The sequence below is a fragment of the Eucalyptus grandis genome, chromosome 10 (assembly GCF_016545825.1).
Source record: "Eucalyptus grandis isolate ANBG69807.140 chromosome 10, ASM1654582v1, whole genome shotgun sequence".
NCBI classification, from domain to species: Eukaryota; Viridiplantae; Streptophyta; class Magnoliopsida; order Myrtales; family Myrtaceae; genus Eucalyptus; species Eucalyptus grandis.
In genome coordinates, this window is record NC_052621.1 from 24,929,661 (window position 1) to 24,952,848 (window position 23,188).

The following is a 23,188-nucleotide window of genomic DNA, read 5'->3' on the forward strand; positions in this document are numbered from 1 at the left end:
CTTATCAAGCTTGTTGGATCACTAATTTCCTTTTAATTTTTTTTTGCATATACACTTTATATTAAGTAGAGTTTTTACACAACCAAAACTTCTCTATCTCCCAACCTAATTTCCCACTACAGAAAATACTAACTCAACTGTCCACCACTTTCCAAATCTCTAATTGATGCGCCCCCCAAAGAGAAAGAAAAGAAAAATGAGAAATTCTCTAATCCATACCTGTTCACACACACTGGCATGGCATGGCATGATGTTAATGACTAACGATACCCAACACATTCACATGCACCAAACTCATGCAAAACTCGAAAGGAGAGCGAAAACTTTTTCCACGTCCCGTAATTATTATGGCTCAATTCCCACACGACGACCCGCTCACACGGTGTACACGATCACGAAGCAGGGAAGCACGGCCCTCGGATTGAAGACCAGCAGATCCTCGTCGTCCAACCTGGTGAGGGCCCCGCTCCCTCCCTGCCCGACGACCGAGTCGAACCCCCCGCCCTCCTCCTTGTCCACGTCGTCCGCCTCGCTCCCGACCCGACCCGCGATGATCCGGCACACCAGCATCGCCCGCTTCACGTGCATGAACCCGAACTCCTCCACCACGTCGTCCGGGAGTGTCCCGTGCGCCTTCCACCCGCTCGACAGCGTCGAGATGCCGTCCAGCTTCTTCGAGAAGCCCGACTTGATGATCCCACACACGTTGCAGTACTGCTGGTTGCAGATGCTGGAATTGCCGTCTTGCCCCAGGTCGCACGTGAACGTCGAGCAGTGGAACCGGAGGAGCTCGTTGCCGTCGGCGACGCACCGCTCGTCCCGACTCCTGGAGGCCCTGGCTGCCCGTGCCTTCACCGACTCACGGTACTCCTCGAACCGCGACAGTGTCCTCGGTCCATGGTGGATCTTCAGGATCCGGAGTACCCTCAGGCTCTTGCCTGCGGGCCACCCGGTCTGGAATATGATCTGGACAATGTTGCGGCCGGAGTCCTCGCCGATGAGCTCCGACACTGCATGCCGCGTTGCGTGATGCTGCTCAAGGAGCAGCGGCTTCTGGAAGACCTCGCCACAGGACGTGCACGGGAAGATCGCGTCGTTGCGGAGTGGGAAGAACAGGTCGGCGTGGTCGGGCTCCTCTTGAAGGAGGGTCCCCGGCCAGGGCTTCTCGCGAGGTGGGGTCGAGGTGAGCTCCACGAGGGCGTGAGCTTCCGCCGGCGAGACGAGGGAGGCTATGGATCGTTGGGAGTTCCGGGCGGAGGCGAGAGAGGGCGTTGGAGGGTGAGACGCTCGGGGCTTGGAGATGAGGATGCCCTTGAGGTAAGACCAGGAGGAAGAGAGAGCTTTGCGGGGCTTGAAGTGGGAGGCGGTCGGAGAGGCTTTGCGTTTCTTGATGGTCGTGGAGGCGGCGGAAACGGAGGAGGAGGAGGAGGAGGAGAAGATGAAGCAGCCGAGGTGGAGGAGGAGGAGAAGGAGGAGAGAGCGGAACTTGCCAAAGAAGGACGACGAGGGTGATGATCCGGAGCTCGCCATGGTCGCAGGGGGACTGAAGTTTCAGCTTTTCATGTGGTCGGCAAGTCGCTGCAAGTTGCAACTCCCGAACTCTGAGCTGTGTTCACGTCATGAGAGAGAGAGAGAGGTGTAAAGTGAATGATGGAAGAAGAAAGGGGGAAGCACAGAGTAAAGGAAAGGAAGAAAGAAGGAAAAAGATAGAATGTAAAGGGGGAGGGTGGTGGGGGCATGTCATGGAATGGAAAAATAAAGGTTAGAGGAGTAGGTGTAACGCAACTTCGTGGCAGATTGGCATCCTCCTCCCCCATTAAGAATTTGCAATTAAAGCCTTGTTGCAGAATAATGTATGGCATTATTATATACGAAGCGCGCCAAAATTGAGTACACAGAAGGCTCGTGGTACTTTCTGCTTTAGATTTAATAATCGCCAGTGCACCTTACGGAAAAAAGTCTGAGTATTTGTACCGATCAAACAAATTGACAGGACCATTACACTTATCAATAAAAAATTTATTACACTTATTGATACATCAAGAGTTCAGACATATATAATATAACGTGCCGCCTACATATAAAGTCCTTATATTACATATAGTTGAATGCAATAGAATGGTGAAGACGGGCATCATCTGGCTTCTCACGAGGTTATGAGTTCAAAGCTAAACTGGGAAGCTAACCTTCACTGTGAAAGAACATTTTCCACAATATGCCAATAAGCTACAATAACACAATCCGTCCTTGCAAAAATCTCGATCATGTGGACACATCCCCATTCAAGACTTGCAAAAAGTAGTTGTAGCTTCAATCAGGACATTGTAAGGCTATTATGAGAATTCTGTGTTAATTTCTCTTGAGAGCCGGATTACTTAAAAATGAACTTTGAACCTATCCTAATAAGGCGTTTGAGGTCATTTTCGTCCCAAAAAGAAAATCGCTTTCTTGTTCATTCGATTTTTAATTATATTTTTTGACGAGTTCATGACCTTCTTATAGTGTTTAGAGAATAAATAAATAAAAATATTATTTTTTGTGTCTTTAAAATTATATATATATATTTCAGATACTCCGAGCTATGTGCGGGTCATTTCCGGCCTAAGCATCATAGGTCCCAAAGCATGGACCAGCCCGAAGAAAAAATGAATAAAACACGCTTGGAAGCTTCACCCTACCTTTCGGCCTAGTCTAGCTGTGTCGGTCCAGGCTTTCTCCCTTTCCAATCACGAGAGAGAGAGAGAGAGAGGTGTAACTGCGCTTGCTTTTCACACTACTCCAACTCAAAAATTAAATTACCGAAAGAAAAACAATGGTCAAATATACTTCCAACGTACTTAATGTGCCACTCCATCCTTATTAATCACAACATACAACGTGCTCAGCGGGATGAGATGCATATTTCGCGAATAACATGTTCGATCAATCTCACCAAGATAGATTTATTCCATCGCATGTGACGAAACTCACGTGAAATCAAGATTTTTAATTATTCAAATCCGACTTTATAATGCAAATACATTAACGGGCGGATTATCCATATTATTTCGAGGGAAACTAGACTCAATTCTTCGGACGTGGCAGGGACGTGCGGGTGCGCACACGTGCAAAGTTTCCCACCTGGGCGACAATTTCGGCTTCCATGTCTTCTGAATTTCACGTAATCCGAAGAGAATCCAAAGCCTCGCACCGTGCGGAACACCTCGGCCTCTCGTTCATCGTCCGCGCAGGGGTTAAAACACGCGACTTTGTCGAATTACCGTCCCCCTTCGCATCCCGACATTTGCTTTTGACGTAGCAACTGCGGGCGACTCGTGAACGTGACGCGGATGCTCAGATCGATGTTCGGTCTAGATTCGTTCTTTTTCACAGCAGCGACAAATCTCCCCCCGTCGTTTACGCCAGATAACATCACATCACATGAGCAATGTAGAAAACTAATTATCCTCGTGGCCCGGGAGAGGCCACATTTGCGGTTCAGTCCCCCTCGCCTGTGCTTGGTTTTTCGGATCCGATGGAAGGTGATTTTGCTGAAGCATATGCCCGTTGGATTTCCCGAGTCGCGGTGTTGTCGGTAGCTGCAATGATACGAAGGTGGTTTGTTGTTGATGCGGTGAAACCGGCTGATTTGGGGCGGTCGGACGTTGTCAAGTTTATTGGGGGTTTCATTTAGAGAGAATGGTGGTTGGAGGGCTATTGGATAGGCGTGAATTAAAACGGATGATTGATTGATTAGACCATTAGTGATTGGCTCACTAGTCGAAAGATGAATGCACTTAGATGGAGTAGTGTCACCGCCCTAAATTGATGCATTGGTCAAGCACAGGTTGTGGCCTTGCACTTGCGTCGGACATGGATCACGGCCACAGACCGGATGTGCTTGAACAAGGTCACAAGTTGGAATGACAATGGGTCGATGGCATAGGTGAATTGTGCTGATAGGCAAAGTCAGATTGATCAGAGTGAATCTCACTTCCAAGTCACCGGTCAATCAGTTTGACTGTCAAGTCAATGAGTTACGTAGCTTGCTAGTAAAAGGAATAAGATTACATTTACAAATGCTTGGGATAAGAACACCATGAGTGTTATAACCTTTTCTCGGCCACTTAAATGCCAAGATCTCTAAAAAATGTTCATTTAAACGCCCTAATTTTAGATCAATCACTTGTGTGCCGTGATTTTTAATAGATGTTCATCCAAGTGCCAAAAATCTGACGTGAAATAGCACTCGTGATAAAAGTTCTTAAAAATTTGCTACTCAAGTGATCAAAAATAATAATCATGGTATTTAAGTGAACAATGTATATGTGTTATGGCACTCATATAATTGAAAAGAAGAAGAAGAAGAGATTATGGCATTCAAGTGACAGTTGTAGTGCCATTTTCCCCAAATGCTCTCATGGCACTTTTTAAACAATCAAATGATAAAATTTATAGTTTTCCAAGACATAACTTTTCTTATGTTGTGGGCAATTAGTGTTTTGAAATTTTAGAAATATTCTTCATAGAGTATGCTTAATAAGTACTATTAGGACACTTGTTAGCAAGACCTATTCAGGAAAAAAAGAAGACCTAAATATGTAAAACATGATTTACTTTTACCCATTTAATTAAAACTTCAAATGAGCAGCTCACGATTGAGGATTCAATTCGCTAATGTAGTGGTCGAACTATCACAGAGATCAAGCCAATGACCAATTGAACTAATCAGCGTCTGACTCCGGCCTAATTTGGGGAAATGAGTGAGATCAAATCGGAGCATGATCTGCTTCACAATTCAACCGATCCAATCGGTCCATCCGATCTAGATTTAAAAACACCAGTGTCAAAGTCAATGGTCGCGTACCAAGTTTACTTGGCTTTGACCGGTGCAAAAATAGCAAAGATAAGACGCTGAGATGGAAACTTAATCCTCCCGCTTTCCAGAGACAGTGCCTCCAACAATTTTACTTTTGGTGACTAGGGAAACCCTTTGCTTAGAATCTACATTTGCGGTTATTGTCTGTAATTATTGGGACACAGAGCTGAACTGACCGGAGAAAAAGAATTGAAAAGATGGCCAAGTTACTGCTTTTTTCCAACCTTTAGCAAGCCGCGTTAAGTTGAGGCAGTAATCACGGTTCTTTCCAAGGTCGTGTCACGGCGATAATTTTGGGATGCGATCGGTTTGATGCCGAGGGCCAATGGTCATTCTCTCGCTTGTGGGACATCATCTAATCTTCATGTGGGCCGGCTAATGTATCATTGCGTGCCCTTCCATGTCTCTCGCTCATTAAATGTTTCTAAATGTCCAAAGGACCTTCTATCATGAAGTTTTGGAAGACATGAAATGCCGACGCGGTATCATCAAAGCCAATTAGTACGTGCTCTTTTTCGCACCTCAGTTGTTATGGAAAGTATGCAAGAAGGATCTCTCCAGTCAATTACATCACGTCGCTATGCTCCGTGATACGCATTCTTGCCTTTGTACCTGCTCAAAATCTCAAGGACAGAGAACAGTTTTAAGACAGCCTTAAGATGAAACCAGAGATGATAATTCCTGACATGCCAAGCAAATTCGTAATCACGGTCGAAACAACTCGGTAACTATACGAGATGATGCGGATAAGCTCGAAGTGCTCATCCTTGGCACAAGAAAAAGCTTCCACGGCATCTTGGGGGGTACAATAATGGAATAAGTTTAATTATCTTGTCGACTGCCGGACACCCTAAATTTAACTTTTGCTTTTGGGAAGTAAAATAAGTCACAAAAGAGGTGACCCACAAGGCTTTTTAGGCGGGCCCTCTGAGTCTCTGACTCTCTGTCTCTGTGTGCTGGTGAATGATACTTGGGTACTCGCGGGAGCCAAGCAGCATCATGGCGATGAAGCGAAGAATCCGAAAGACTGGTGCGTGATCTGTCCGTGCTTCTCGTGTTTTATTTGTGCTGAGTGTTCTGTTCTCATAATAAAATGAGCATTTGGAGTGTCTTGTGACGGTGAGTGTCCCGCAATTCATGGCTCCTTCTCAAGCCCACCCATCACAAAAACAACCTCACCCGACCCGGCCGACGGAACTTTCTCTAAGATTCTAAATTAGCTATTTTGGAATTTTTCCTCATTAAACTACGATTTTGTTCGTAAGGATACTGAAATCAGGTGAAGGGTTTTAGTGGATTGTAAATTCGCTTTTCTACTGTCGGGTTCAAGACAGTAACTGGATAAAATCGTAACATTGTGCGGATTTGATATTTTGTGATGAGTTGACAGCAAAATTGGACCTACCAATTGGGGCTCACATAAAATAGCAATATCGAGAAATGAGTTCGGTGTGTCTCTGCTACAGGAAAACTTCCTTTTTTTTTTTTTTTTTTTTTTTTTTTTTTCAGAAACACTTCTTTCTATTTTGTCATTGAAAACAGTTTTGAGTATTTGAACACGTTTGGTAATTACACAAAATTTCTATTTCCAAAAAGAAATACAATTGGTACGACCTCATATATATTTGTGACTTAAAATTTCTTTTAATTTATCAATAATTTTATTACAATTTTCTTTTCTTTTCTTTTTCTTCTCCTTCCTTCAGCCGGTCGCCAGCCTTAGGGGAGCCTTGCCGTGATTGGGTGAGGCGACCTCGCTCGACCAAGGCGAGGTTGAGCCTCACTCGACCACTGTGAGGTCGGAGTCACCCAACCACAGTGAGGCTCGCGATGGCCAGGGGAGGCTCAGCCTCTCCAAATCTAGACAAGGTTGAGCCTCGCTAATGGCCGACAAGCTAGGGGTGATCTCGCCAAAGACCAACAAGGGTCCTGTGAGATTGCCGAGCCTCGTCTGGTTGGTCGCCGGCCGGCACCAAGGCCGATGACCGGTTAGGGGAAGAAGAGAGGAAGAGAAAGGGAAAAAAGCTTGATTTTCGTTTTTTGATTCTTGCTTCTGGAGTTGTTCTCGAGAACAAGAAATAATTTTTTTTTTGTTTCTTATTTTTGTTCCAAATCTGTTTATGGGAACAAATTTGTTTTCAGAAAAAAAACTTATCAAATGCGTTTTTATTCTATTTCTACTCTTGAGAACAAATGAACAGAAACACTATTGTTCTTGAGAATAAAAAATTTATCAAATGCGTTTTTGTTCAATTTCTACTCCTGGGAACAAAAGAATATAAACACCTATTCCCAAGAGCGTTACTAAATGCAATCATACTAGATTTGGGCTTTTTGTATGCAAGCAATTGAGGAACAAATCCAGACTGTACTTTAAGATGGGTTCCAATAGATGAGCTAGATCTATCATCTCGAACCATTTCGATGTTTGTCGCTTTTACTAGGATGATAAAGGCCCATAAAAATGTTCAAAAATCAAGAAGAAAAAAAAATTATAATGCTACAATTCTTGTAAGGTACTCACTTTGCTATTATAACTATTTAAGCAATCATTTAAAGATAATAATTTCTAAAAATTGATCATCTTCAAGTGACATCAATCACTCGCTTCATTGGAAAAAAAAAATACACGTGACATTATTTAGAATAAATAATCCAATGTGACTTGCTGGAAATGTTAACACTCAAGGTATAATTGAAACGGACAAACAAGTGAGAGAGGAGTCGGGTTCAGTCCATGAAACAATCGAAACCATACGTCTTAAAATACTTCGCCTTTGATTTTCCGCCTTTTAGGTAATGGAGGCCATTCTCTCTTGCTCGAGAGCTCTCCCTACCATCTATGGTAGCTACCCCTAAACCCTAAATTTTTGCCCAGCTGATTTTGTCTAAAAAACCCAAAAACCCAAAACCTTGTGTGCTTTTTTCGATCAGCTTTTCTCTTCTTTTCCTTGGATCATGAAGATGTCGACATCTCCTCGCTAGCCTTCTGTGAGGATTCCTTTGGGGCTGATCTTGGAGTATTTATCGAATAGGACGGCTGGATGGCTACCTCCTTGGATCACTGAAGATGTTGACGCTTCCTCGCTAGCTTTCTGTGAGGGCTCCTTCGAGGCTGTTTTGGAGTCTCTATTAAATGGGGCTTTCTCCCTCAAAATACGGCTGGATGGCTTCATTCGATGGTATTTTTGCAATGAAAGGAAGGTGGAAAGTGGGCAAGGTCTGTTTATGATCTTTGGCTCTTCTGGTGTTTCTTCATCGCTGCTTATTGGGGATTTTAAATGGATGAATATGGGGAAAAAGACTGTCGCCTAGCCTTACTGTGTAAGAGGCTTGGGAATCTGAGAACAGAGGTGGATGCCCCACCTCGGGAAAGAGTCATTTCAAAGGAGATGCTAGATGAATGTAAAGTGTTTGGTAAGCTGTATTAGGGAGGAAATATAAATTATCAAGCATTTCTTTCTACTATGACGCGAGCTTGGAAGGTAGACTCCCTGAAGTTTGCGCAACGCGAATCTGATATCTTATCCTTTACCTTTGAGTTTGAAAGGGACAAAAACATAATATTAGTAAACAGCCCATGGTCCTTTGCGAGTAATTTACTGATACTTAAACCGTGAGAGCCAAATAAACCTGCACAATGTTACAAGTTTACAAGCTGTGAATTTTGGGTTCAAGTTCATGGTCTCCCAATCGAATGGTGGAGTGAAGAGATTGTGTCTCTTGTTGCCTAACAAATAGGAGGTGTATAGGAAGTAAAAGTGGAGAAAAAGGAGTGGCGTTTCAGAAGGTGGGGAGAGCTAGAGTAGAATTGAACCAGGAAAAACCTTTGAAACTAGGTATTTGATTTAATCTAGGAGAGGAGAAGGTTTGGTTGGATTTTAAGCATGAGAGGTTACTTAGATTCTGTTATTCATGCGTAAGAGTTGGACACTTAACAACCAATTGTGAAGAAATTCCGTATGATGTGGCAAAAATTGAAGATAGGAAGAACAATAACTTTGGCAATTGGCTAAAAGTAGAGGTGAAAGAGAATAGCCCTTTTTGGGAGATATTTTATGATGAAAAGGTAGCTGAAGAAGAGGTGGAACTACAGGAGGACATCGTTATATCCTCTCATGATACTCGGATTGTTATATTCACAGGAGAGCAAACAAAAGGAAAAAATTCAGAACAAACACAATCTCTAAACAGGGCATAAATGGATAAAAACTTATATGAATACCAAATGGAACAACAACAAGAGAAAGAAAAAGGCATCATGAATGTAGATGAACCAGCACAGCAAGTTCAACAAGCTGTCATTTCCTCTTCTTGGAAAAAAAAAAAAAAAACAGGTTTAAAGAAGGAAAGTAGGATCGTAAAAAGTTCATCGGCAAAGAAGCTAAGGAGGTATACTCCTTATCACCCTTCAGTTGTTGATTTGGCCAGTTTGGATGAAGCAAATTTGCTAGATACTCCTATTAGTCTTTTAGAAGAAACCGGGGGAAGGGCTTTGGTGGCTAGCCCAAATAAGCCACTGGTTCACAAATGAGAGCGATTTGCTGGAACTATCAGGGGTTGGACACACCACTGATAGTTTAGAATTTGAGAGCCATGGTGGCTTAGGAAAGGCCCAATTTAATCTTGCTAATGGAAACAAAAAATAAAGAAACAGTGGTAACTCGTCTGAAAAGAAAACTGAAGTTTCAAAATAGTTTTGTGGAGGAACTACAAGGCATTGCGCGAGGGGGGGGATGGCGGTGGAAGTGGAATTCAGCTCTCAAGAAATGATAAATATGATTTGTTTTGATTATGAGAGTAAGATAAAAATGCGGATAAGTTGTGTGCATGCTCCAAACATATATGGGGAAAGACTACAGCTATGGGAGAAACTGAGACAGATTGCTTCTTCTAATACACTCCCATGGGTGTGCATGGGGGATTTTAATGAAATAATCTATTATTTGGAGAAAGTGGGAAGAAGGTTGGCAAAGAGTTCTAGAATGCAGGCGTTTCAAAATTGTATCCATGATTGTTCGTTAATGGAAATTGATTGTAAAGAGTGTGCGTTTACCTGGTCTAATAACAGAGAATGGGCCGATCTAGTTTAGGAGAAATTGGATAGAGTATTCTGCTCGATGGATTGATGGGTTATGTTCCCGGAGGCTGAAGCTTTTGCTCTACCAGCTGTGGGGTCCAATCATAGTCCATTCCTTGTGGTAAGTAGTGCTAAATCTGTTAAGAAACAAAAAGATTTTAACTTCGAAGCCTTTTGGGTTGAAGATGGTGAATGTAGGGAGATAGTAAAACATGCATGGCAATCTCAACCTTGCATCCAAGGAGGCTTGAGAGAGAAATTACTTTCTACCAGCCAAGCTTTAAAAACATGGAGCAAAAAGAAATTTCCCAATAATAATACCCGCATTACAGCACTAAAGAAGGAGCTTCAATCCATAACAAACAGCCACCGGAGTTATCAAGATACAAACAAGATCAAGATAATAAAAGAAGAGCTGGAAACCTTATGGCGCAGAGAGGAAATGTTTTGGGGTTTGAAATCACGAATCAATTCGCTTCGTTGGGGAGATAAAAATACAAAGTATTTCCATGCATCAATGATCCAACGGAGACAAAAAAATAAAAGAATTAATATGCTAAAAACTGCAAAAGATCAGTGGGTCAGAGGAAAACAGCAACTTCAGCACCTCACCATGTCTTTTTTTAAGGAGTTATATACCTCGATAGGGCCTTGCAACTACAACCCTGTATTAGATCAATGCCCTACGCTAATCGGAAATGATATAAATGACTATTTAGTGGCGGAAGTAACTTTGGAAGAAATCCATGCTGCAGTTTTCCAACTAGAAGCTTAGAAAGCCCCTGGTCCAAATGGTTTAAACGAACTTTTTTTATTAGCATCACTGGGATATAATCAGTCCCGATGTGTTAAAGGAAGTACGAGGTTTCTTTCTCTGGGGGGTTTTGGATCCAACCCTTAACAGAACGCATATTACTATAATCCCAAAGGTTCCCCACCCGGAGAAACTTGATCAAAATCGCGCTATCAGCCTATACAACTTTGCCTATAAGATTATAGCAAAAATCTTGGCAAATAGATTGAAAAGATGGTTGCCTATGCTGATTTCAGAAGAGCAAAGTATTTTTGTTAGTGGAAGACAGATTCAAGACAATATTTATATTGTACAAGAGGTGTTGCATCAATTGAGAAAGAGGAAAAGGAAGAAGCACTTCCAAGCGGTGCTGAAACTTGACATGAAGAAAGCTTATGACAGGATTGAATGGGATTATTTAGAAGGTTGCTTGCTAAAAATGAGGTTCTATGTTCAATGGGTTCATTGGATAATGCAGTGTGTCACCACAGTCACTTTTAATATTAAACTTAACGGGTAACCTCTTCCTGCTTTCACTCCCACCAGAGGCATTCGCCAAGTAAATCCTCTCTCACCCTATCTATTTATTTTGGTAGCAAACATTTTATCAACTTTGATGGGAAATGCGCTACAAGAAGGAAACGTCAAGGGAATCAAGTTGAATAGATTCTGCCCTACTTTAACTCATTTGTTATTTGCAGATAATTCAGTTTTTTTCTTAGACGGTTCTCTCCAGAATGCCAAAACATTGCAACTGTCATTAATCAATATTGTTCTGCTTCAGACAAGCTGTTAACTTAAATAAATCGGGGATTTTCTTTAGTAAAGACTGTCCACCTTTATTAAAGGACAATATGAAGAGAGAACTAAGGGTACCAAAGCTAGAACGAATAGGAAAGTATTTGGAAATCCCATCTGATTGGGGAGCATCGAAGAGGCAAGTGTTTGGGTGGATTCTGAATCGGATCAACATGAAATTGGAGGGCTGGAAGAAGCAACTCATATCAAAAGCTGGTAAAGAAATTCTCCTGAAATCAGTGGTGCAGGCGGTACCACAATATGCCATGTCAGCTTTTTTTTTTATTCTAGTGTCAATTTGTAAGGCTATAGAGAAAAAAAATAGCTAATTTCTGGTGAAAAAACAATGATTCTAAGGGTGGTTTGCATTGGAAACGATGGGAAATCATGAAGATGAGGAAAGATAGAGGAGGAATGGGTTTTAGAGATTTGCTCACTGTTAATAAAGCCTTATTGGGGAAGCAAGCTTGGAGGATGGTAAAAAATCCGAATGTGTTATGGAGTAAATTACTGAAAGGGCTGTATCTCAGTCGTTCAGATCTTTGGCATGCTGATACCGGTTGTAATCCTTCATAGGGATGGAAAAGTTTGCTTATTGGAAGAGAGGCTATTGCGGATTCAATCAGATGGTCGATAGGAAGTGGCAAAACTGTTAACATCACAACAGACAAATGGCTGAAAAGAGGCTTAATAGGAGAACCGGCAAATAGAAATGATCCCTAGAAAGTTTCGGAGCTAATACTATCGGAGACACAAAAGTGGAATGAACCACTACTAAGAAATCTTTTTGATGATTAGACTACTCAAGAAATCCTTGCAGTACCAATAAATGGTCCTTTTTTCAGTGATGAATTATTATAGATGGGCACAAAAAATGGGTCTTTTACAGTCAAGAACGGTTATAACTTGCTAAGAGACACCACCACAGAAAACAGAGCAAATAAGCACCCTTTTTTCTCATATCAAACTCCAACAGCATTATAGAATGCATATAAGAACCAGCCCAAAAGTGAAGTTATTTGTATGGCATGCTTGTCAAAACGCTATACCAACCAAGGAGAATCTATGGAAAAGAAAGATCTCAACTGACCCGATGTATGATCTCTATAAAGCCAAGGTGGAAACGGCCGAACACACCCTTCTCCTCTGTCCATGGGCTGCCGGGGTATGGAATCACCAGGAAATTAACCTGCAAATAGATGCACATGAAGTTAAACGAATAGATGAATGGTTGGTCAAATTTACAAGCAAAAAGTCGCACCTCCCCTCTCTGGAAACAATCGGCAATCTCTTGTGATAGGTATGGAAGGAGCGCAACAATTTTATCTTTTGAGGAACAAAACCAGAGGTCTGCAAAGTAATAGATCTAGCAAGATCTCAGTAAAACAGCTACCAAAAATGGGGACGTGGATATGCACCAGCCAAACAAAATGAAGAACCGAAGAACCAACCTACCTGGCGAGCTCCGAAAACTAGCTGCCTCAAGCCGAACGTCGACGGGTCGTTGGGGGAAGGGTCGATGGAGGGAGCAGTGGCCTGCGTCATCTGGGACTCCTCCGGTACCCTCTTAGATGGATTCACGAAGACGGTATGGGCGGAATCAATTTTACAGGTTGAAACCCTAGGGGTCTCGAAGCCCTAAAAATTTCTGAAGGAGAAAGAACTCGGGGAAGCTGTTGTGGAGACTGACAGCAAAGTCTTGGTCGCCAGCTTGAAGCACGAACAGCAGACAGAGTCGAACGCATGTGGGGCTTTGATGGAGTGTCGTTTACTTCTACAGCAGTTGCCGCGAGTGGGCCTAGCTCACTGCCCACGTTCAACCAACTCAGTGGCAGATTAGGCCGCATGTCACTAGCGCACGAAGACAATTCCTCAGAATTGGCGGGCCTCCCCTCCCTCAGGCCTTTGGGCTCTCTTATGCGTTGATGCCCCAGTAGTGAGCTTTCGCAGTTCTCCGCTTATGCCATAAATAAAATCTACCTTTTGACAAAAAAAAAAAATAGAAGGTATAATTGAAATGACATCTCTCGACAACGTAAATATGCTAGTGATTGAGAAATTAGACTCGCTTTGCTCCATAAGCCAATCCTTAAACCCAGATTCCAGTTTCGACTCTGAATGAATTGTTCATCCGTGGGGGCCCCGTCTCATCCTGCGGTAGCCAAGCCGCAGGTGAAATTGAACATGACCATCGCCTGGAGGCCTGACGTTAAGGTGGGTTGTGGTGGGAGAGAGAATTGAAATGATCAGGGCGATGGTGGCAAAAGGAAGAGGGAAAATCGCAAGTGGGGCTAGGGATTAAATTGCAACCTAATTTAGCTTAAAATCCGTATATTCGATGTAAGATGGAGGGCTTAAAACGCACCGTTTCGAAACATTTCTGCAGTCATCATCTGTCCAATCTCTCCAATGAACCATTCGCACGATTTAACATTAAATTACTGTTATGTAAGATTTTTCAGGTAGGAAAAATCGCAAATTCAACTTAGGGGAACTTTTTGTAAAAATTTTGATATTTAATGACCTCTTGAAAAGTTATTATACCAAAATGAGTTCCTTCGTGGAGAGTAGCAGAGGGAATTCAGAGGGGCCTGCCCCAACCCCGATAATCCGCCCCTTCTATGTATTTTTAAAAAATTATAAAGTACAATTGATATATCAAAACTATAAGTATTTGTGTTCCATAACCTATTACAAACACGTTGATATAGATAAGTAGCGTTATTCATGAAATTGCGTTTTTCTTCTAATTTCTAATGCAAATGAGTTCAAAGTAAAATAATTTATAATTATTTTGAAAATTAAACAATAATTAGTTTTTGATATATTATTTCAAAAAGAATTAATGAAAATCTTTTTCTCACGGATGCGCCCTATCCCCGCCCTGCCCTGCCCCGCCCCGCCCCGCCCAACGTGAGGCATGGGGTGGTGATGGGGTAAAGAGCAGTCTTATGGGGCGGGGATGGGAAACGTGACCTTGGCCCGATTCCGCTCGTGCCCAGCACATCATTGTTCGCTTCACTGTGTTCCAATAGAAGTTAATTTAATGGACCTAAAAGAGCCCACCCCAGTTCTCTTCTTATGAAACATCCCAGACAGGATGAAAGGGAAGAACATGGGCAGCAAGGCAAGTCACAAAAAATGAGGCCGTGCCATAGGATTTGATCACGCAGCCACGTGATGAACTCAGAGCGACCTGTTCTTTCGCCTTTTACTAAAGAATTCCGCGTGCTCTATTTCTGGAAGAGTTCCTCAACTGGGGGAGCACCTAAAATAGAGTTGAAGTTAACTTTGTAGCCATTGCAGGTTGTGTCAACAGATTCGTAGCAACCCTCTCCTGAAGCCGAACCCGTTGCAGACTGATCCCCTTTTCTTCTTCTTAGTGAACCCGCCGACTCTTCGATCTCTTAAAAAGGGTAGGTATGTTTTGCTGTTGCTGTGGAGCAGGAAAAGAAGAATCTCGTTTCCATTCTAAAAAAGACCGATTCAGCATCTTTAGGAGCCGTGCCCACAACCCACACACTATTTCCATTCACTATGAATTCCGAACGAGGTCACTAGCATCAGATACTGAGCTATGCACATGATTCCACCTGACATACGAGCATGCTCACAAGTCATTCGAAGTTTTCAGGTTATGGATTCAGTTCCTTGAGTCAATTGCCCTGATGCTGAATTAGTCTTAAGTCCTAACCATTGTTCAAGCGACCATGTTTGACCACGTCAGAACCCCAGCGCTGCTGAGCACCAAATGATACCCTCTTGACTAACAGGTTATATGTGACTATCTTGGAGTTTCCAAGAGCTTAAAACTCCAGTGAGCCTATTTATGGAGTTTTTCCTTTCTGTAAAAGGTAGCCAACAACTGTGGCAATGTCGGGCTAAGAGGAAAAGAAATATGTGATTATCTCTACATGTCCATTCGCCTTTCTCTAAAGAACTGTGACCGTGCACTTGTAATCCTCATAACTTTCAGGCTCAAAAACTGGACTATTAGCTTCAAATCAATGTTATCACTAGACCAGTTCAGGCTTCAAAATGTAGAGCAATTGTTTCTTGCAACTGCTGTCCTAATGGAAAAGAATGAACAACGAAAGAGCAGGAGTAATATGACCATAGGTTCTTGCTTCAAGCCAGGCCTTGCGTTTCTAGTTTCCGAGTTTTCCCTCTGTTCTCTGCCTCATTGTGAGTAGATGGATTAATGTTCAATCGTGACCAACTAACAAACAATGCAGATCGATTGCTCTTCTAAGCCAAGCGATTGCAAAAGCTTTCTTCCAATGATGGGATCCGAATTCTGAACCAAAATCAGTATGCTACCATCTCCGAAGCATGTTCTGTTTCAATCCTCTCTTATCTCAACTCCACTGATGACCTGGTTTAAATATGATTTCGATGAATTAATAACGTTTATTTGATAAACGGAGAAGGTTTTCATGAGCCTTCCAGGTCTGCTACAGTTCTTCTTTCTTTGGGAGAGAAACAGTGAAATGGAGTCCCACATCGTGCATGAGAAAGAATCACGGACCAGAGCTGGGGACAAAATACAAGGTGAGGCCATGAGGAAAAGCATACCTTTCTCGGCCTTTTGGCTAAGATCAAGTGTAGTATCTGTTCTTATCAGTTTAATATCTGATACGTGGGCCATCGGTCCACATGATATTAAATTAATTTTTTGAGGGGGAGAGGCCGCCACAGTAGCTTGCTACTGGGCCTCTCGCGCGTCGCTCGGGCGTTGCACTGCTGCCCTTGCCTGGCGCACCCCACTAAATCCCAGTTGAAACGAATTTGTTGCTCTGGTCGTCTGTTTACTACGCTCATAAAGAAACGAATTGACGGGTCTATTGTCTTTCCTATGTTATTTTCCATTGCTGTCATTATTCAAAAACGTTCATGCTATGCTGCTATATATTTCGCACAATACAGTGAATCTAATAAACAACGCGCATGAGATAGTTGGCTGGGTTTCGACGCCTTTGTGACAGATTCTGACACGCCGAAACTATGCAGTAGAAACTGGGACACATTTCCACCTCATAAATTTGAACTTTAGACAGATTTCTCAAAGGAAAAGCCTTTGAGCAGCGCATACTTATCGAGGATTTCAGTCCACTCGGTTGGCAGAAGTTTTCTTCTTCAGTTTCAATTTCGGGATGTCAGCAGTGGCAGTCTGAATGTCTCACGGACATCAAGTCTGCCCCGATTTTCTGCTCAGAGATCATCCGAGCTATTGCCGCCTTGTTCAACTTGAGGCAACTAACAACTTCGGCTCACCTAGATTGGAGCTGAGAATTTGTTCATACATTTCTTACGCAACCGACAACTTGGAATCTGGGATTTCTTCTGTCGACTTCAACTTAAGCAGTCACTGAACAGTCAAGGATGGATTGCTTGTGAGCTTGTCTACCGGAGAACCTAATATCTTCCAGGTTCTCTTAGGATAGCAAGCATGATAAATTCAGGGCAACAATGGAATATATCTTCTTGTGAGCTTCATCATGGTGCTGAGAAAGAATATGTTTCAAAGACTTCAAACGGTCATCAACTCCTTCACTGGATTGAGCCTGGAGTTCCTGGACTTTTCCCACATCTTGTGCTTTGAAAGCTTTTGATGCGTAGCAGCTGGAAATGATCCCCTGGTCTGGAGCAATGTCCTCACTTTCATTTGCAGAGTCAGAGCCATATTTCGAGTATTCACTTGTATTTTTATCCTTTACAGATCGCAGGTTGATTACAGACGCTTCATTTCCAGTGTTGCCTGGGGCTGGCATTTTGTAAATGGTCGAGTTCTGCACCTAGGGAACTGCAGAAACGTTTTAATGTAGAAACGTTTAACAAAGTGGTAAGTATTCAACAGAGAATCAAGTGTGAATTGAAATCTCATCAAGGAGAACAGGAGATTTCAGCCACATGTTTAATCTGTCAACATGAAACAAGAAAAAATTGCACCGGAAGGCAGGGAAGGATCTTAGCCCATTGATATTCATGATTTCATGGAAATGGAAATTGCTTGAGGGAGATTTTAAGATGAATAGAGTACAGCTAGGCCATTGGAAAAAGTAATATAGGCTGTATGTCTGTAACTATTCAAATGTCCCATAAGGCCAATAAGGCCGTGTTATTGGGGCAGCACACATGCTTTCCTTGCAATGGTTCATGATACTGCAGATGTTTCACCTTTCAAATGAATGCAAATCTGGTTCAAATATGTGCTAGCTCCGTCATCTCTTCATACGTATGGACACTTTCACAGAAACTTGAGAATGGAATAGTGGCACCAAGTTTGCTTTCAGATTAGATATCTCCGCACTGTGCATTGCCTCTGGACTACTTTTTTGTTTTCTTCCACAAACTCTACTATTTGATGCAGCACAAACCTTCAATAGAAATTGAGCAAACTTTAGCTATGGGCCCTGAATTTCAAACAGCAAAGTCCACGGGAAATTGTAATGGAGTATTAGTTTTGATTCATTGAATATTAAAATTAGGAGACTGCGATGTGATGATGAGTGAGCACAGCTTTTGCGTGTAAACATCAGGTTTGTCCCAATTTTGGAGTAGCTGGGGCATGTAGAGATGATGTAAGATGACAAAACCGTCTCCAACATATAGAAGTTCAGCTCTTTAACCACGCTTCATGTGAATTCTATTGTATCTGACTCAGTACCACTCTTGGAAGAGCTTCTGCAACACTTGTCCAGAATTTATTGAAGGAGGAGGTTCTGGATACAATTCAGTTGATTTCCTAGTTCCTTAAGTCTCTTGCATATCTTGACTGCAGCAAGAAACTGAGTTTCTTCTGCTGATCTGAACACCGTGCAAACTCACATGGAGGCCCACCTTTAGATTTTACAGCTTTATACTACACTCAAATCTTTCTCTGAAAGTTGAGGACTCATCTTGGGTCTGAAGGCTCTGTGTTTCTGAACACGCAAACCTCACTCGAAGCAAAGGGAGACCCCCATTTCGTTTCCTATACTCACTGTGAATATGATCTTGTCGATTTACCACCATGGTTTCTGATCTTAGCTCTTATTTGAGAAACCAAAAAGGACCCGATAGGTTCTGATATAAGTTAAATGGATGAAGTGCTTTTCTCCAATATTCCAAGATGATTCCACCAGCGGTGGCAATACGAACAGTTTGAACGTCCCACATAGGAAAAGAGGCTTGGACATTGCAACAAAGCCAGTGATAAAAACAAGAGGTCGTATCAGCAGAAAAATCACGCAGCCATGTGGTGAGCACAGAGCGAACTATTCTTTCGCCTTTTACTAAAGAATACCGTGTGCTCGCCACGCTCAATGGCATACGCCTATTTTTGGAGGGGCTTCTTCAACTGAGGAGGCTCCTAAAATATAGTCTAAAAATCTGTTCATTTAAAATAGGTGTTCTGGAAAATCATTTGACCAGTACCTTAGCGTGGAAAGAAGTTTCAGCACTCGCATTCTCTGGAATGATAGAGGACTCTGGAATGGCAAGAGTGGCAAGAGCATAAACCACAGAAGACTTTGTTTGGAGCCATACCTTCGTCAAAAAGTATCGGAAACAACTGATGACAACGATCAGAATCCTATAAACGTCTGAGGATTCCTAAAAGCACAAGCTTAAAAACACAAGCGCATGCTTCTTCCCTCGTGGGTATAAGCCAACCTTGAGAATTCAGAGATCAGGTTTAGACCCCTTGTGGATAGTAGCAAAGGGATGTAGAAATAGCATAAGGTGGCAGAAATGTCTCTTAAGTCGTAAACATTATTCAAGAGTCTTCAAGCTGCAAGGGCTTTTAAACCACAGAGAGCCCATTTATGGAGGCCTTCCTTGCTGAGAAGTCGTCTACACCTGCGGCAACCTCTCGGAGGAAGATAAAATAGGAGCATAATTAAGCCTTTCAACAGAGAACCCTGCATCTGTGTGCTAGCAATCCTCGGAAATTTCAGGCTAAAAAACCGGACTGTTAGCTTCGAAGCAACGTGACTACTCTATCGGTTTGTGCTTCAAAATGCATAAGCTAGGAGCACCTGTTTCTTGCAACCGCTGTCCTCATTAATACAAGATGAACGAACTCCGATTCAGGCTAATAGGCTTTGCTTATTCATATTAAGAGGGGTACCTCATCATCTTTGGGCTCTTTCGCATGGGTGACAACCAAAAAGCAAGAGCGAAAGGACTCTGGATTCTCGCTTCACACCAAGCCTTGCGTTTCTAGTTTTCGAGCTTTCACTCGTTCTCTGCCTCATCATAAGCAAATGGATTGGTGTTCAGTCGCCACCAACTAACAAACAATGCACAGATCAATTGCTTTCTTTAAGCCAAGTGACTGCTGAAACTTTCTTTACAAGGATGGGATTTGAACTCTTAACCAAAATCGGCATGCCGCTAAATCTGAACCACCTACGTATTCTGTCTTAATTATCTATCATCTCAACTCCACTAGTTTTCAGGAGTCTTCCAAGTCTGCCATCGTTTTTTCTTCTTTTTTATGAAGAGACAGTGAAAAGGAGTCCCAGGAATGCGAGAAGCATCACGGACCAACTCCACTGGAGGTTTTGAGGAGTCTTCCAAGTCTAACATCGTTCTTTTTTTCTTTTTTCTTTTTTTGCGAAGAGAAACAGTGAAAAGGAGTCCTACATAGGAATGCGAGAAGCATCACGGACCAGAACAGGGGACAAAAGCGGAGGCTTGCACAGTCGAGCAAAGCATACGCCTTTCGGCTAAGGTCAAGTGTAATATCTGTTCTTATTAGTTTAATATCTGAAACGTGGGCAATCGATTCACGTGATATTAAATTAAGTTTTCAAGGGGAGAGGCGCTGCAGTAGCTTGCTACTGAGCCTTGCCACTGGCCCTCTTGTGCGTCGCTCAGGCGTTGCACCGTTGCCCTCGTCTGCGCACCCCACCCAAAGCCCAGTCAAAAATGAATTTGCTACGTATGCTATCACACTCCGATTCACAAGAAGAAGGGGCATGACACGGCCGTCCTTTTTCCAAAGGACGCAGCCTCAACGTAACCAAAATTTCAACCCGATATCAACATATATACATCCACATATATATATATATATATATATATATATATATATATATATTTGACAAAAATAGGCACTTGGTTACAAAATCTATATTAGAGTATATCTATAATTCACAAAAATCAAAACACAAACCTTCTACAATGACTAACTTATAAACCCATTAACTATGCACAAGTCATACCAAAAAGTTCCACCACAAAAGTCATCCCGAGCGAACGCTCATGCCTACTCGCGACTCACTAAAGAACCTGAAAAACAAGTAGATGAGAGGAGTGAGCTACCACGGCTCAGTGAGTAACACATTTCTTCTAAGCGGATCGAGAAATCACTATGCACATTTTAAAACACAAATATAACCCACTTTATCATAATATCAAATCATAACTCGAATACCGAAAATACCAATGGTCGAGTCCATTAGTCAATCTCGTAAAACATGCATCAATGGTTTATTCCATTGATTGATCTCATCAAATCATATCGATGGTCCACTCCATCAACCAAACTCAAATCACACGTCAATGGTCCACTCTATTGACCAATTCATGCTCAAATGTCTAACTATGGTCACGCGTAACGCCCGTGACAAAACGACTAAGATTCCCCCTTGGCAAGGTCTCCACCTTTTATTAGCCATTGGCTCGGCCCACAAGGATATCATAGAATAGTATGCGCATACCCACACCCCTTAGGGTCCATAGAGACATTGAGCACCAACTACCAATCACAATATCCAGTAATCCAACGTCAGAAAGGAAGTCATATCACAACTCAAAATTTGATATATAAATATCAAAGCATTTCAAGATTCTTTCACAAAGAATTTCACAAATCCTTTTTCACACAATCATTCAAATCAACGTCAAAATACAACTCCCTTCGAATCACAAAAATATCAGTAATATCTCGATCATGTTTTATGCAACAAAATATGTTTTTTGTCAACTCATAGAGTATTTAATCAACCATGTTTCTCAAAATATGAGTTTAAAATACAAAGAAGAAATAGTGTCACTCACCTGGGAAAAACCAAAAATCAACTACGACGCTCACACGAACTAGCGCATTCGGATTCCTAACAATTAACGGGAAAAAATCAAAAAGCCTAGTAAAAATGATATTCTTATAACGACTCGCCTATACTAGGCCTATTAGTCGATAAATGACACCTACGTGCCCCAAAAGCTCACAATTTACCATAAATCCATCATTTTCAGCTAGGCACGGCCCATGCGCCAACTTCGTCACGCCATAACTTCCTCCACAAAATTCCGTTTCAAGCCGTCTTATAGTCTTTAGAAAGCTCTCTTAACTTACAACAACAACCCCAACTCAGCCGCCCAAAACAGTACCGGAAATAACAAAAAAAAGAGACTCAAAGCCACTGTTCACTACAATACCAGATTGCGCCTCCAACTTCAAAATTCCGTTCCGAACAAACCGTAAGCTCAAATCATGATCCGAAAGATGCTATAGCTTCAAAACATCCCAAAGTACCATTTGTAAAAAAATTTACAGCTTAACGACTCAAAAATTGGGCTTCGCCACACAAATACCCAAGAAATCCGAATTTCGAGCCCTAATTGCGGCAATTGCTTCAAGCAAGTGATTAAAGGCTTCAATTTCTTACCGACCTTGCAAAACACACTTGAGTCGGCTTGATGAGGCATCCGGGTCACGAGTGCACCAAATTTTTTCCCTTTTTCCCTTTTTCCTTTCTCTTCTTTCTCTCTTCTCCCCTGTTTTGCGTTTCCCCTGCTTCTGCCGATATTCTTCTCTTTCTCTCCCTCTTTCTCTCTTTTTAAACTCAGCCGAAGCTTCTTCCACTTTCCTTCAGCCTCCCTTTTTTGACTTTTCAACCTTTTCTTTTTCTCTTCTTTTATTTTATTTCCTTACTTTAAAGCCCATATATTACATATGCAATGTGTAGACCAAAAATAAAAAACAAATCAACGATATGCAAAGGTGGGAGGAAAAAACAAATTGACGGTCTATCGTCTATGGCTTAAGCAAATGCGGAGTTGAGAATTGGGGAAGCTGTTTATGATTTCTGAGAAAAAATAATTGTAAAATAAGGGGTTGAAAAGTCAAAAGTAGAGGAAAAAGGTAGAAGCTTCAGCGGAGCGAGGAATCGAGAGTTTTAGGGAGAGAGGGAAAAGAGAAGGGAGAGAGAGAGAGAGGAAGAAAAGAAAGAAAAAAAAAGGAGGAGATAAAGGGGAAAGAGAGAAGGAAAGAAGGGGAGAGAGAGGGACGGCAGAGAGCCCGAGCACAAAGAAAGAAAAAGAAAGAGAGAAAGAAGAAGAAGAAGAAGAGAAAAGGAAAAAAGGGGCTTCGCGCATTCTCACCATGGGAGCATCGCCAAGCCACCTTAACTATATAACACAACTCCCAGTAAGCACTCGTGCGAGTGCTCCCCCTTCATTCAATCGGAGTAGTTTCGGACTTAAAAGGGTGAAATTCGGAACTTTGGAAAAATCGAGTAGTGAAGTATGATTTTTGAGTTGTTGAGCTGTGTACTTTTGTCAAATGATAGCTTGGGATGCTGTGGAGCTATCGGATTTTACGGATCGTGATTTGAACTCACGGTTTACCAAAAAAAAAATTTTAAAGTTTATCGCACGTGATGAACAG

The 23,188-nt window shown here is 42.2% G+C and overlaps 1 protein-coding gene and 3 non-coding genes across 4 annotated transcripts; 3 read left to right on the forward strand and 1 right to left on the reverse strand.

Moving 5' to 3' along the window:
* On the reverse strand, window positions 1-1,730 carry LOC104422399. The gene has a single exon (XM_010034718.3). The coding sequence runs from the start codon at window positions 1,528-1,530 to the stop codon at window positions 376-378; it is 1,155 nt and encodes a 384-aa protein (XP_010033020.2). The 5' UTR covers window positions 1,531-1,730; the 3' UTR covers window positions 1-375.
* Window positions 1,731-16,100: 14,370 nt separating this feature from the next.
* Window positions 16,101-16,296, forward strand: LOC120289278. Its single transcript, XR_005547202.1, has one exon. It is a non-coding gene; the product is annotated as a U2 spliceosomal RNA (small nuclear RNA).
* A 2,464-nt stretch (window positions 16,297-18,760) lies between these two features.
* On the forward strand, window positions 18,761-18,879 carry LOC120289277. Its single transcript, XR_005547201.1, has one exon. It is a non-coding gene; the product is annotated as a U5 spliceosomal RNA (small nuclear RNA).
* A 1,343-nt stretch (window positions 18,880-20,222) lies between these two features.
* Window positions 20,223-20,425, forward strand: LOC120289269. Its single transcript, XR_005547193.1, has one exon. It is a non-coding gene; the product is annotated as a U2 spliceosomal RNA (small nuclear RNA).
* Window positions 20,426-23,188: the final 2,763 nt, after the last annotated feature.